A 14,672-nucleotide genomic window follows, 5' to 3' on the forward strand; every position below is an offset into this window, starting at 1 on the left:
GTTGTTGATTGCTTACTTCCAACACCACTTTAACTCATTTGCTTCATTTATCATATCTAGATGAAAGGTCTTGAAGATGAACTCGAGTGCCGGACCCTGACTTACACTTTTTGGAATCAGTCTAAAAGCAAACTTGACATGCAAGGATGGCACCCTGTCACATTTAAACATTCAGATGTTGATGGCAAATTTATGGAGAAGATCAAGGTACAATAGAAGTTTTAATTTTTTTTTTGTATTATTAATTTTGCCCATTTGAAATTTGTTGTTGAAGAATGATAGCTACAAGATTCATCTCTTATTATCGGTTAAATTTATTTCTGTGAATTTGCAGTAAAATAAGCAATGCTTTAGAAAACATTATGTGATATGGAACATTATGGAATGCTAAATTTATTTATTTTTGTCTATCCCATACCTTTGAGAGAGAGACACAAGGTAAACAAAGGATATATGAAGGTTAATTAAACTCAATGCAATATATATCATACAAATTTTAGTAGAGACTTAGATAAATATGTTTGCAAAGTCTTCTGTTGAACGGCCTATCCAGCTGACAGCCTAGAAGAGTGGAGAAATGTGATCAAACTTTCTAATGGAGTTGTCTGGGAAGATAGTAGCAATATTTCTTTCAGGGTGTTGCAGTATTCAATGATCATTTGCAGTCCAAATGGAGTAGCTCATTTTATACTTTCACATCCCATTCATTCCTTATGGGGTGTATGAGTGTATTCAAGGCCTCTTGATCAAGGGTTGAGCTTCTTAGCATTCAGTAGTTTCAGCCTTACCCTCGAAAGTGTAACTGTAGTGACTTCTATTACCTAGGCATCATATGACTCCCATGCATATAACATCCTAGATGCAATCAACATGCAATTATTGAGAGACAAACCAATCAAAAACACTATCCACAACCTAAGGATGATTCAGAAACAAACAGGTGATTGATAACAGCTAATAATAGCTTTGGTGAAGACAAGTAGTTAATGCTTATATAACTATGGCGAGAGAGAAAACTAGATAGAAGTGGTATTTTAGAGGCAGAGTAACCACCATGGTATGCTTCCCTAGTCCAATATGTAAGGGTGCTTGTTTTACTACATCATTTCTATACAGAACCTTTTGTTAAGAATGTTAGCTTATGTGAAATTGAATCTATAATTTTTATGATTATTTCCAAATAAATTTTATATAACTGATTACAGTAATTATTTATATATATATATCATAATTACTATTATTATATATATACATATATTGAAATCAGTCTAAATAATGTAATCAGTTTATATTCATTTATACGACCGATGGCACACATCTTTATAATCTGCTGATTTCAATATGACGCATGTTGACCAGTATTCTATATACTGTCGATGGCACATTATAAGTTTATTAAAACCACAGATTATACATCGTGGCCACCAATCATATTAAGTTATTAACCAATACTATTAATTAGGTTAAACCGTCGTGACTTGTCCCAGGATCGTAGGGATGTATATAGTTTGATACATGATTCTTCATCATGTCTTTTCTCTGCACCGTTTCACACACACACACACACACACACACACACACATATATATATATATATAATGATTATGATCTGCAGTGAGAGGTAGATCAATCACAGTGGTAATCATACTTTCTCACCTGCGGATCATAATACATAAAATCTAGAATATATTCAGTTCAAGAAATCTAATCATCAATAGCAATCCAGAAATCAATAACAATATCTTAACATCCTCAATTCAAGACTAATAAAATTGAGATTTACACCAATCAAGATCACAACATAACATAAAACTTTAGATGGTATCAGAGCCAAATTGGTAGAGAAATCTTAATTTTTTAAAAGAAGAAATAATGGCAAATAATGTCAGAGTAGAAGACAGACTTGAAGGTGCATCAAATTTCTTCTCTTGGAAAACCCGTATCATTACAATTCTGGAAGAACTGGAACTGGAAGAATTGGAACTTGAAGAATACATTGAAAAAGATATTCCAATACCTCAAGATGAAACTGAAAAACTTACTTGGAAAAGACGAAATAACAAGGCAAGGAAAATCATTGTTGATTCAATTAAAGATCACATCCTTCCTTCTATATCAGAGATCAAAAGTGCATATGAAGTATTCAAGACTATAAAAAATACAATTGAGATAAATAACTCAAGTAGACTAATCACCTTAAAATCCCAATTACTGAATACTAAAATGGAAAAAGGAGATTCTATTCACTCTTACTTCGAGAAAATCTCTGAAACAAAGAAACAATTATCTTCTATTGGAAACAAAATTGATGATCAAGAACTCTCATTAATAGCTCTGAGAGGGTTTCCAATGTCTTGGGATACTTTCATACAAGTTGTAAGCAGACCCTCTATTCCTACTTTTGATCAATTGAAAAATGAATGCATAGCAGAAGAATCAAGGCTAATCTCCAGAGGGATCACTTCAAATCAAGAGGGAGAAAATCAGGCTCTTCACACTGTGTCAAACAAAAGAAAGAGGAAATTCAATAAAAAGAAATTCAATAATAATAATAAAAAGAAGTTTAAGAAAGATCATTCTCATGTTAAGTGTGAGAAAATAGGACATACATTCAGAAACTGTCTAGAAAGAGAAAAAATTCTAACCTCCCTTGCTGAAACAAAGGAAGATGAAAATCAACTATACTATTCTGCACTTTCAAGTGAAGTAAATTCAAATAAAGAAGCTTGGATTGTAGACAGTGGTGCATCCTGTCACATATCTGGATTCAGAGATATGTTTGATACATTTGGAACTCATATCACTAAAGGAGTTACAATTGGAGACAATTCTACCTATCCTGTAAAAGGAATTGGGACATGTTCTATAAAATTAAAGGATGGAACTACACTTAATCTTAAAGATGTCTTATTTGTACTAGGCATAAAAAGGAACCTAATTTCTATCTCAAGTCTAACAGATGATGGATATCATGTCACCTTCAACAAAGACAAAGTACTATATTGGCATAATAACTCAAATCTGAAAAATGCTATTATCATAGGGTCCAGATTTGGAACATTATATAGATTAAGCAATATTTAAACTCAAGCTCTTAGTCTTGAAACATCCAATGTTAATGAATTATGGCATAGATGACTTGGGCACGTTGGGTTTAGTTCACTTCCTAATTTAGATAAGATAACTTTTGGTACTCCTAAACTGGACTCATATCACAGAGGAACTTGCAAAGGGTGTGCTCTAGGGAAAATCATAAAAAAACCTTTCCCCTCTAGTGAACATAAGTCAAAATCAGTTTTGGAACTAGTTCATTCAGACTTTTGTGAACCCATGCCCATGCCTTCTTGAGGAGGTTTCCTTTATTGCATATCCTTCATTGATGACTTTTCTAGGAAGACCTGGATCTATTTCTTGAAAGTCAAAGAATCAAATGAAGTTCTATCAAAATTCAAAACCTTCAGAGCATTAGTAGAGAATTAAACAAGTAAAAGGATTAAAACATTAAGATCAGACAATGGAGAATAATATACATTTGACATCTTCAAAAGTTTTTGTAATTCTGTTGGGATTAAGAGGGAGTATATAGTACCTTATAATCCTCAACAAAATGGAGTCGCAGAAAGGAAAAACAGAACCATCATTGAAGCTGCAAGAGCTATGTTACATGATCAAAATATGCATGCATCATTTTGGGCAGAAGCTTCTAAGATTGTAGTATACATTCAAAACAGATGTCCACATTCATTTCTAAAGAATACCACACCTGAAGAAGTCTTCTCAGGGATCAAACCAGACCTAAGTCATCTTAGAATATTCGGATGTCCAGTACACATTCACATACCCAAAGAAAAGAGGACTAAACTTGAGCCTTTTGGGAAGAGAGGCATATTTATAGGATATTGTGAAAATTCCAAGGGTTATAGAATTTACATTCCTGGACAAAGATCGGTTGGAATAAGTAGAGATGTAATTTTTGAAGAGGATTCTGCCTTAAAACTTTCAACCTGCATAGAAGATGAACCAATCTCAGATGATGAGGAAATTAGACAAATTGAAAATCAGAGTGAGCACACCCCTGAAGAGAGCGAACTAGATATAACAAATGGGAAGAAAAGACCATTATAGGCAAGGAAGATGCTTGAAGAAAACAATGTGGAACTAGATGAGATCTCAAAAGAAAACAAGAGAACTCCAAATCAATCTTGTTATACTGCTCTCATAATTGAGATAAACAAAATCGAACCATCTACAACTGAAGAAGCCCTAAAGTCACAAGAGTGGAAAGATGCCATGGTAGAAGAATACAATTCCATAATCCAGAACAATGTTTGGGATATTGTACCTAGGCCCAAAGACAAAACAGTTGTATCTTCAAAATGGTTATACAAAATCAAATATGTTGTTGACGGAAGTATTAAAAAACACAAAGCTAGATTTGTTGCCCGAGGATTCTCCTAGAAAGATGGAATTGACTATGAAGAAACCTTTGCACCAGTAGCTCGTTACACTTCTGTAAGAACAATTATTGCAATTGCAGCATCAAAAGGATGGAAGATTCATCAAATGGATGTAAAAACTGCTTTCCTAAATGGGGTCATTAGTGAAGAAGTCTACATAGAACAACCTGAAGGGTTCATCATAAAAGATAAAAATTTGTATGTAAACTCAAGAAAGCACTCTATGGTCTCAAATAGGCTCCTCGAGCTTGGTATAAAAGGATAGATAACTACCTTTCCAAACTCGGATACTCAAAAAATGAAGCTGATTCTAACATATACTTCAAAACCACAAGTGATGGAATGGTAAAACTTTTTCTCTATGTTGATGACTTGTTGAGAATAGGTGATGATAAATTAATTGAAAAATGTAAGCAAGATCTAATAGTTGAATTTGAAATGAAAGATTTAGGGTTACTACACTACTTCTTGGGATTAGAAGTTAATAAAAAAGAAGACTACATTTTCTTACATCAAGGAAAGTACACTCAAGATATTCTGACCCGATTTGGAATGATGGATAGTAAGCCCTTATCTACTCTGATGGAAACAAACTTACACAAGCTAAAAGAAGAAGCATCAAAATTTGAGGACATTGATCCTACTCTTTTTAGACAAATAATTGGATCTCTTATGTATCGTGTGATTTCTAGACCCGACATATGCTATGCTACAAATGTCCTTAGTCATTTCATGTGCAAACCCAAGAAGATCCATCTTATGGCTGAAAAACATATATTAAGATATTTACGAGGATCTATTTGTTTTGGACTAAAATATGAAAAGGTTGAGATAAATTTAGAAGGATATACTGATTCAGATTGGGCCGGATGTTCCTCTAACCGCAAGAGCACTACAGGTTGTTGCTTCAGCCTTGGGTCAGCGATGGTATCTTGGTTCAGCAGAAAACAACCAGTTGTTGCCTTAAGTTCTACCGAAGCCGAGTATGTAACCGCTTCCATGGGAGCACGTGAAGCAGTTTGCTTAAGAAAACTTCTATTTGGGCTATTTGGAAAACCTCTAAAACTAACTATGATAATCAAAGTTGTATCAAGCTATCAGAAAATCCAATTTTCCACAATCGATCAAAGCACATTGAGACTCCCTATCACTACATAAGAGACATGGTCGACAGAGATATCATTAAATTAAGTTATATTAATACAAATGAATAGAATGTTGATATTTACACCAAACCTCTTACGAAGTTGAAAATTGTGTACTTCCGAGAAAAACTTGGTATGATATTATTGTAAATGAATTTATTATTCATGAATACAAATTATTCTCTTATTTTTGCTTGCAAGCTTATATTGTGAAAAGTGATGACTTTTCTTGAGAAAGGTGACGACCTTTCATGTGTTCTGATCCTATAATAAAGTCACGAATTTATTTTAGTTGATCTATTTTCAAACAATGGTTGAATTTGTTGTTATCTTTTGGGCTGGATTTTGCCGGACACATTGATAACCTTCATGGGTCTTTTTGGGCAATAGCCGGACACCATGAAAATCCATTATATTTTCTTTTTTTTTCTCTCCCTTAGTTTAAAAACGTAATGGTGATTATATTTTATTATGTAAATTAAACTTAACTCAATTTCCCTTGCTAAAGAGGGAGTGTTAAGAATGTTAGCTTATGTGAAATTGAATCTATAATTTTTATGATTATTTTCAAATAAATTTTATATAACTGATTAAAGTAATTATATATATATTGAAATCAGTCTAAATAATGTAATCAGTTTATATTCATTTATACGACCGATGGCACACGTCTTTATAATCTGCCGATTTCAACATGACGCATGTTGACCAGTATTCTATATACTGTAGATGGCACATTATAAGTTTATTAAAACCACAGATTATACATCGTGGCCACCAATCATATTAAGTTATTAACCAATACTATTAATTAGGTTAAACTGTCTTGACTTGTCCCAGGATCGTAGGGATGTATATAGTTTGATACGTGATTCTTCATCACGTCTTTTCTCTGCACCATTTCATATATATATAATGATTATGATCTGCTGTGAGAGGTAGATCAATCACAGTGGTAATCATACTTTCTCACCTGCAGATCATAATACATAAAATCTAGAATATATTCAGTTCAAGAAATCTAATCATCAATAGCAATCCAGAAATCAATAACAGTGTCTTAACATCCTTAATTCAAGACCAATAAAATTGAAATTTACACCAATCAAGATCACAACATAACATAAAACTTTACACCTTTCTTATGCAGGGTAATCATCACCATCCCATAATAATCCCATATAGCGTGATACATTGTAATCACCACCTTATATTCACAGATTCCTTGGTCATTGCCCATAAATGTATGCACAGACAGAATTGCCGTCATGATATTTAACCATCTTAACTGATTATTAGACTATGGTGGCATGGTGCAATCACATTAACAGATATCAGAATTCCTAAAAACTTATATTTTAGAGGGAGAGAATGATCTGTAATCTTTGTTTTAATGCTAAATCTAAATAGTGATTTATAACATGTGAAACAAGCCTTTGGGAGCAACTTGGCGAAGACAAGTACCTAATCCTTGTACAACAATGCTGAGAGAGAAAACAAGATAAAAGTGGTCATTAAAAGGCGGAGTCACCACCATCGTATGCTTCCCTAGTTTCATATGTAGGGGTGCTCATTTTACTAATACATCTTTTCTATCCAGAACCTTCCTTATGCAGGTAGTCATCACTATCCTATAATAATCGCATATCGTGTGATACATTGTAGTCACCAACTTATGTTCACAGATTCTTTGGTCATTGCCCATAAATGCATGCACAGACAGAATTGCCATCATGGCATTTAACCATCTTTACTGATTATTAGATATGGTGGCACGATGCAATACAAATTAACAGATATCAGAATTCCTAAAAACTTATATTTTAGAGGAGAGAATGATCTGTAATCTTCGTTTTAATGCTAAATCTAAATAATAATTAATAACATGTGAAACAAGCCTTAGGGAGCAAGGCGATCTGGTGAAGACAAGTAGCTAATCCTTGAACAAGAATGCTGAGAGAGAAAACAAGATAAAAATGGTCATTAAAAGGCTGAGTCACCACCGTCGTATGCTTCCCTAGTCTGATATGTAGGGGTGCTCATTTTACTACTACATCATTTCTTTACAGAACCTTCCTTATGCAGGGTAGTCACCACCATCCCATAATAATCCCATATCGTGTGATACACTGTAGTCGCCACTGTATATTCACAGATTCCTTGGTCATTGCCCATAAATGTATGCACAGACAGAATTGCCATCATGACATTTAACCATCTTAACTGATTATTAGACAATGGTGGCTTGATGCAATGCAAATTAACAGATATCTTATATTTTAGAGGGAGAGAATGATCTGTAATCTTCGTTTTAATGCTAAATCTAAATAATAACATGTAAACAAGCCTTTGGGAGCAAGGCGCTCTGGCGAAAACAAGTAGCTAATCCTTGTACAACAATGTTCTGAGAGAGAAAACAAGATAAAAGTGGTAATTAAAAGGTGGAGTCACCACCATCGTATGCTTCCATAGTCTGATATGTAGGGGTGCTCATTTCACTACTACGTTTTACTTATGCGGGGTAGCCATCCACATCCCATATAATCCCATATCATGTGATACATTGTAGTCACCACCTTATATTCACAAATTCCTTGGTTATTGTCCATAATGCATGCACAGACAGAATTGAGATCATGAGATTTAACCATCTTAACTGAGCATGAGACTAGCTGACATGATAAAAAACACAAATTAACAGATATCAAAAGTCCGACAAACTTATATTTTAGAGGGAGAGATTTTTCTGTAATCTTCGTTTTAACGCTTAATCTAAATGATAATTTACGACACGTGAAACAAGCCTTTCACAGGAAGGCCCACGTACTAAGTTTGCCTACATACAAGTTGCATTAATAAGTCTTAGTGGTACTTTTTGATGTGAGTTTTTTGACCACTTCAACATGCACTACTTAGTATTCCAAATAAACACCAAATCTCCAGCTCTCTCTTGATGAAGGAAGTAGATATGCTAAACAATGTATATGGATTGTGTAATCAAATCATACAACCCCAAGGTTCCTTCTAGATGTGGACTTCCACTCAGTTGTAATGATGTGATATGTTGGTAATCAATCACTTGGGGACTTTCGTTGTTCATTCAATGGATATCAACTTTGCAAATGCATATAATTTGGCGATGTAATCTCTCTAATTACCTCTACCCAGAATGTAATCTAATCTTAGCAATGCAAGAGATTAATTATTGTGAGATCAAATCTTTAACCAGTCATTGTACTGCCACATCGACTATGCTAAAAAAGGTGCTTGCTTCTAAGGATGCATGAATGATGTTCAAACTGTCAAATACTCATTCAGATACCCAATGATGGCACAATCCAAATGAACATTTCCAATTGAAGTTAAACACTTGCAATAAGACCTAGACTAAGTTTACATTGATGCTTGCAATCAACAAGCATCAAAAGGTATGGACACTAGTTTCACCATAAATTCACCTTCCAATAATGTCTTCATTCAATTATAGATTTTCTAACTTCAAATATAGATCCAATACTTCAATGATAAAAGGCTAGTGCTTCAACTTATTTCGGCAACAAAGTGAACTACAATAAAGATTATAACGTACAACTTTATAATGTTCTACGCACTTATACTGTCAACAATTTAATGATCAAGATGCAATTAATCAAATATGTATACACAATTCTAAATTAGTCGAGATTGCACTTTAACTCCCAAGGTCGGGGAGACAAACTAGGCGTAGATTTGGAAACAATAAAATATTTCACATCTGCGATGATTGAGTTTAAAATGCCATAGATAACGATGTCCACTTATTTGATATGAATTGTTTACAATTTTTTTAAAAATAATTATAAATGACAAATCAACTGAAGTTTAAATCTCCATGCCTTTGAAAATAAACAACTGATATTTATTTTTGAATTTACATTATAAAGTCATATTAAAGCCCCTTATTCTTCCATACAAATAATTTAGCTGATAGGCTATTTGTTCCCAAAAACTGAAATTTTGATGCAAAAGTTGTTAGTTGATTGGAAAAGTTGTGAGTTGGTTGGAAAAGTTGTTAATTTGGTCGAAAAATTGTAAATCCGTCCTTTTAATTATTTACTGGCCAGTTTTTATCTCACTCCACTTTTAACTCCTGTTTTGATATTCATTAGTTGTTATCTCCATTTTTAACTATTATTTTTTTTTCTCTATTTATTTAAAAAAATAATTACTTGTGATCTCACATTATAGCTCATGTTGTGATCTCTATTTAAAATTGATTTAGATTTTAGTTTATTTTTTCATATTAGTTTAATTTTTTTTTTAAATATTTTTTTTAGTTTCTATAATTTATTTAGTCAATAAAATATGTGTTAGAGAAGTTGCTATTTTTTCATTTTTAAAAAAAATTTCTTTATCAAATTTTCATAATAGATTTTTGATGGAATTTTTTTTTCATATTTGATAATTTGAATTTAAATAAATAATGTTTATTAATCTATTTAAAAGATTTTAGTAAAAAATATGTTATTTAAAATGAAAATTATTAATAATCTAATTTTTTCACATAAGATTATATTTTAAATCTCCACTTTAATTATTGTTTTTCTTTTTCTATTTATTAAAAAAATAATTACTTTTGATTTCCAACATTACAACATTAGCTCATGTTGTGATATCTATTTATTTAATTTTTGATTGTTAAAATTGATTTAAGTTTTAGTTTTTAAATTATTTTAATTTATTTTTTATATCAATTTAGTTTTTTCTTTAAATATTGTTTTTTAGTTTCTATAATTTATTTAGTTAATAGAATATTTGTTAGAAACTTTGCTATTTTTATATATTATTTCTTTGTATTTTTTATGAGGTATTTTAAAATGATTTTTGTTTCATATTTGATAAATTGAATTTAAATAAATAATATTTATTAATCTATTTAAAATATTTTAGTAAATATTATGTTATTTAAATTAAAAATTATTAATAATATAATTTATTTAGATAAGATTATATTTAAAAAATAATTTTATTATAGAGCACCTATCGGTGCAAGCACAAAAACAACTACTATAAAGTACTTTCTCTTCAAGATGATTGTTTTTCGACTATGTTTTGCTTTCCAAATATCTGAGCCTTATTTATATCATTTCAATCGAATTAAGCGGTGTGCCTTTTAGCCAAAAACGCATCTTATAGGTTTTGCATCTCTTCACTTTGATTATTCCCTTTTCATTAATTAGTTTGATCGCACCTTCTTATAGACTTCGTTTATTTAAGTCACTAATAAGACAATCATCGGTTTGTATTTCTACTGCATAAACATTATTCGTTATGCTCTAATGTTTGTATAAGGTGCCATCAATATTTCTGATATAGTCGCTTTAATGGGTGTGAATAATTAACATTATTTTTAGCGGGCTCGAGAAGATTGATTTCTATTGCACACGTCATCGTTTCGAAGTCCAATTGCGGTGATTTCCAAGGATGAACTGTGTTCGATAATCCTTGTTTGTATTATGCTGGTGTGTAAATTCATTGCCGTCTGTAGTCAATCCATCGTGGCTCTGCTCCTCAACCCGCATGTAGATATGGTTTGCTCTTCTGCGAAAACTTCATGTTTCGTTGTCATTATTGTCTATTTTGGCCATTCGATTTTCAACTTCACTTGGTTTCTTGAATATCTACGTTGGCAGACTTATCTCACACACGATATTAGGTGTCTTCTCAAAAATCGATTATAGCCTGGAACTTTGTCACATCTTTGCCTGAATTAGATCACTGCCGTTGATGATATAAGGAATTTGGCTTATGCAAAACTACAACGTTGATTCATGCTTTGTGTCCTTTATATTTCACGTTACTGCTTCTTCAGACAAAATCTCTATGAAATATGAGCGGCATACAACAGACGGCATTCTGGCCTCCCAGCAAATATCTGGTAATAATGGCTTGATTTTACAGTTGGCTGCGATAGTTGAAGTGAAGAATCTGAGCTTTTCACATGCACAGAAAACAAGAGGAATGTTTTGAAAATTTCATGGCAAAGCAATCATCGATAGATCGTGCAAGACTCGCATTGTGTGTGTTCTCAAGTTAATTGATGCCTAGCATGGCCTCTACAACGAATGCAGATGTTTGGACTACTGTAGCAACCTTGCTCTTTAAACACTCCTGAATGCTCTTTTATCGATGCTTGAAGAGCCTCAAAGACTTCCCGTGTAGAACCACTGCTGTAAGACGCTGAAATATCTTTACCTTTACTCTGTCTTCAACACTAGTCAGGTTTTCTTCAATAACTAAAAGTGGTTTTGTAGTCACTGATTTCAAAACTTTGCACGCATGAAGCCAATCCTATGTCTGTAGCTTGCTTCTCACAAAACCCAATGTATATTTTAAATTTCCAGATTGAACAAGAATTTCATTGATTTCTAATACTCTTGATTCTGTACCAAAAATAACTAAATAAGTACAGTATGTACCCAACCTATAGGGTATTTGAATCAGTTTATTTGATAAATAATCCAAAGAATAATTAACGCGAACATCCATCTTTTCTCTTTATGTATAGCTGCAACAGCAAATGAATGGTGCTGACTACTAGAAGATTTTGTAAATTGAATATTTTCATCATTGACAGGTTCTCCCAAGTCTACTTCATTTCTATAACCAATGCTATGAATTGGGCTGGCCTTGTTTTATTCATCAGTGAGTGGCTCAAATAACTTAGAAATTTCAGAATAGACCAGGCACATTATCTGATTTACAAAATGTCTTTCGGGACAAAACCCAAAATGGAGACCCAAAATTTAGGCTCCACCAGGAGGTTTGATTCCCTGATTGTTGGTGGATTGGAACGTGAATCGAGAGTTGTAGGTGTGTATATGTTGGTGAACTCGAATAGAAAAAGGGTTTGCAACTTTTAAGATGAATATGAAGAAAAGTAAAAATTAAAAATATTTCTTCTGCAATTTGTTGTTTTTGAACCTAAAGAAGTTTTGACTTCGCTTTAAACTGGTGAACTGTGTTAGCAGATATTCATGTAAACAGAACCAGACTACAAAATTTCAGAATTAGCTACATTGATGGCACCACATTCATCTATGAATTCAAGCAGAGATATTTCCGTCATCCGTCAGAATATTCACTCTGTTTTGCATTCTATGAAGTCACTGAAATTTGATACAATTCTCTAAAAGCTAGATGGACTTTCCGTAAGCTGCCAAAATGATGATGTGGATCATTTTAGGTCCTTGAATTTCCAATTTCATTTTTATACCATGCGAATTTGTCTCAGTTCTTATGTCAGATGTGTTTTGGTGACAGGGTGCTGATCATGTGTATTATCCAACTGAATATCGGACAGAGTGGTGCAGCAGCAATGGAACATTGCGTCCATGTTTTCTATTTGCAAGGAAATTCACTCGGGGTGCGGCATTCCAGCTATTAAACCATGTTCACTTGGATGACCATTTCATGACAGTACCTGGTCGTCAGTCGGGACCGCTGTCTTTGTTAAATGCTAATCTCACAACTTCTAAAAGTGGCCCATCTGGGATTGCCCCCTAGAAAATTAACAATATACTTGGAAATTGTGAGGTGTTCATGTGTACTTGTAATGTGCATTTTTCTTTTTTTAATTTTGCAAATTAGTCCAGGAGTTCTCTCTAGATTATTCTTGGCGGCCGGTCAAATTAGTTGCTACAGGAGTTTGTTTATCCATTGTTTGAAGATAGCACTGTTGTTCTTGGATCTGACTGAGGTAGCACCAACAGAGAAGGTTATAGTGTTTTCTGAGTCGAATATTATACTTGCACCAAGCATCTATCTCCTGAGTCATTTGGTTGTCATGGAGTTGCAATGCTGAGGAAAACTTTGAATTTCTTGTAAAAAAATGAAAACAGAAATCTTGTTTCGTTGAGGTTAAAATAATAAAACCATCAAGGTTGCTCAAGCCTCATATTTGTTGCTTGAGATTGGATTCAGATCTTCGTTCCAAAGGTTCTTTTGTAGCTTTAAACTTGGACAGAGTAATAAATCAAATCACATTGCAACTGGTGAACTTTATTAATATGGATGAAGTATAGGTCATTACTTCTTTGTGAAATTATTCTAGTTAATTCGGAAAATTGGTTGAGGGGTTGGTTCTTAATTAATATTAATTATTGTAGATGAAATAAACAACACCCAAATGCAAAATCTATTTAGACTAATAAATCAATTTAATAAGATTGAGTATTATTAATCAACTGAAGTAAATCAATTAAGACATGTATAAACAAGTATTGGAATATAAATAAGATATATTTAGGTTTCTGAAATTAGACGATCTTAAGGTATTGTTATGCAATGTATATATAACATGTCCTGACTTTTCACTTTATAAAACTGGGTGCTCCATCATTTTTGCCCTAATTTCGTTGGCTTCTCTTTTATTTCTGTGTTTTCATTCATTGGTTTACTCATGTTTCTTTCATTGGTTTGCACTGTTCCATATCACATCATGCTAAGTGAAATGGGGGCTGCGCTTATCGAGGCACTTGCTATGGTTCGCCTTTTAAGCTATCTAAAAAGAATCGAAAAAATGGAAGAGGATAGATGGCCGAAAGTTGTCTTTAGGGACACACTATGTAAGCGAAAAAGGACATGGATGCAACAAAACATCAAGTGGATGAGTAAATGGAATATTCATTTCAATATGTGCCCCACAAATAATAAAGAAATAAAGGTCTTTGTTATGGAGAAATTCTACAAGAGAAATTGGGGAAGCGAGATTGGGAGGAAGAAACTATATTATATAAATGAGTTCAACCCCACTTGTGATCAACTCGAAAAAGTGTACATAGGAGCCAACATTTCTTGGAGAGCTAAAATTCTTATTGCTCAGCTGAGAACCAACTCTCACCAATTTCGTTGTGAGACCGGGCGTTGGAAGAGGCCAAAGGAGGCTTGGGAAGAGAGAATTTGCAGATTTTGCAATTCTGGGAAAGTGGAATTTGAACAGCACTTTATTCTAGAATGTGAGGCCTACAAGGATAGCAGGGATAAGTTTGCGGATACTATATGTGACAGTTCTTGGCATAACCTGTTCAAC

The 14,672-nt window shown here is 33.1% G+C and overlaps 1 protein-coding gene across 1 annotated transcript in view; it reads left to right on the forward strand.

The window, feature by feature from the left end:
- The window catches only part of LOC149556962 (glycosyltransferase BC10-like), a 125,586-nt gene extending 112,023 nt beyond the window's left edge, over positions 1–13,563 (forward strand). Inside the window, exons 9-10 of the mRNA XM_089831606.1 lie at positions 61–207; positions 12,905–13,563. Coding sequence (XP_089687732.1) covers positions 61–207; positions 12,905–13,147 — 390 coding nt within the window. The 3' untranslated portion in view covers positions 13,148–13,563. The remainder of the gene's footprint in view (positions 1–60; positions 208–12,904) is intronic.
- Positions 13,564–14,672: the final 1,109 nt, after the last annotated feature.

Source organism: Cupressus sempervirens, chromosome 5 (assembly GCF_028749045.1).
Source record: "Cupressus sempervirens isolate cs-2001-9-10 chromosome 5, ASM2874904v1, whole genome shotgun sequence".
Lineage (NCBI taxonomy): Eukaryota > Viridiplantae > Streptophyta > Pinopsida > Cupressales > Cupressaceae > Cupressus > Cupressus sempervirens.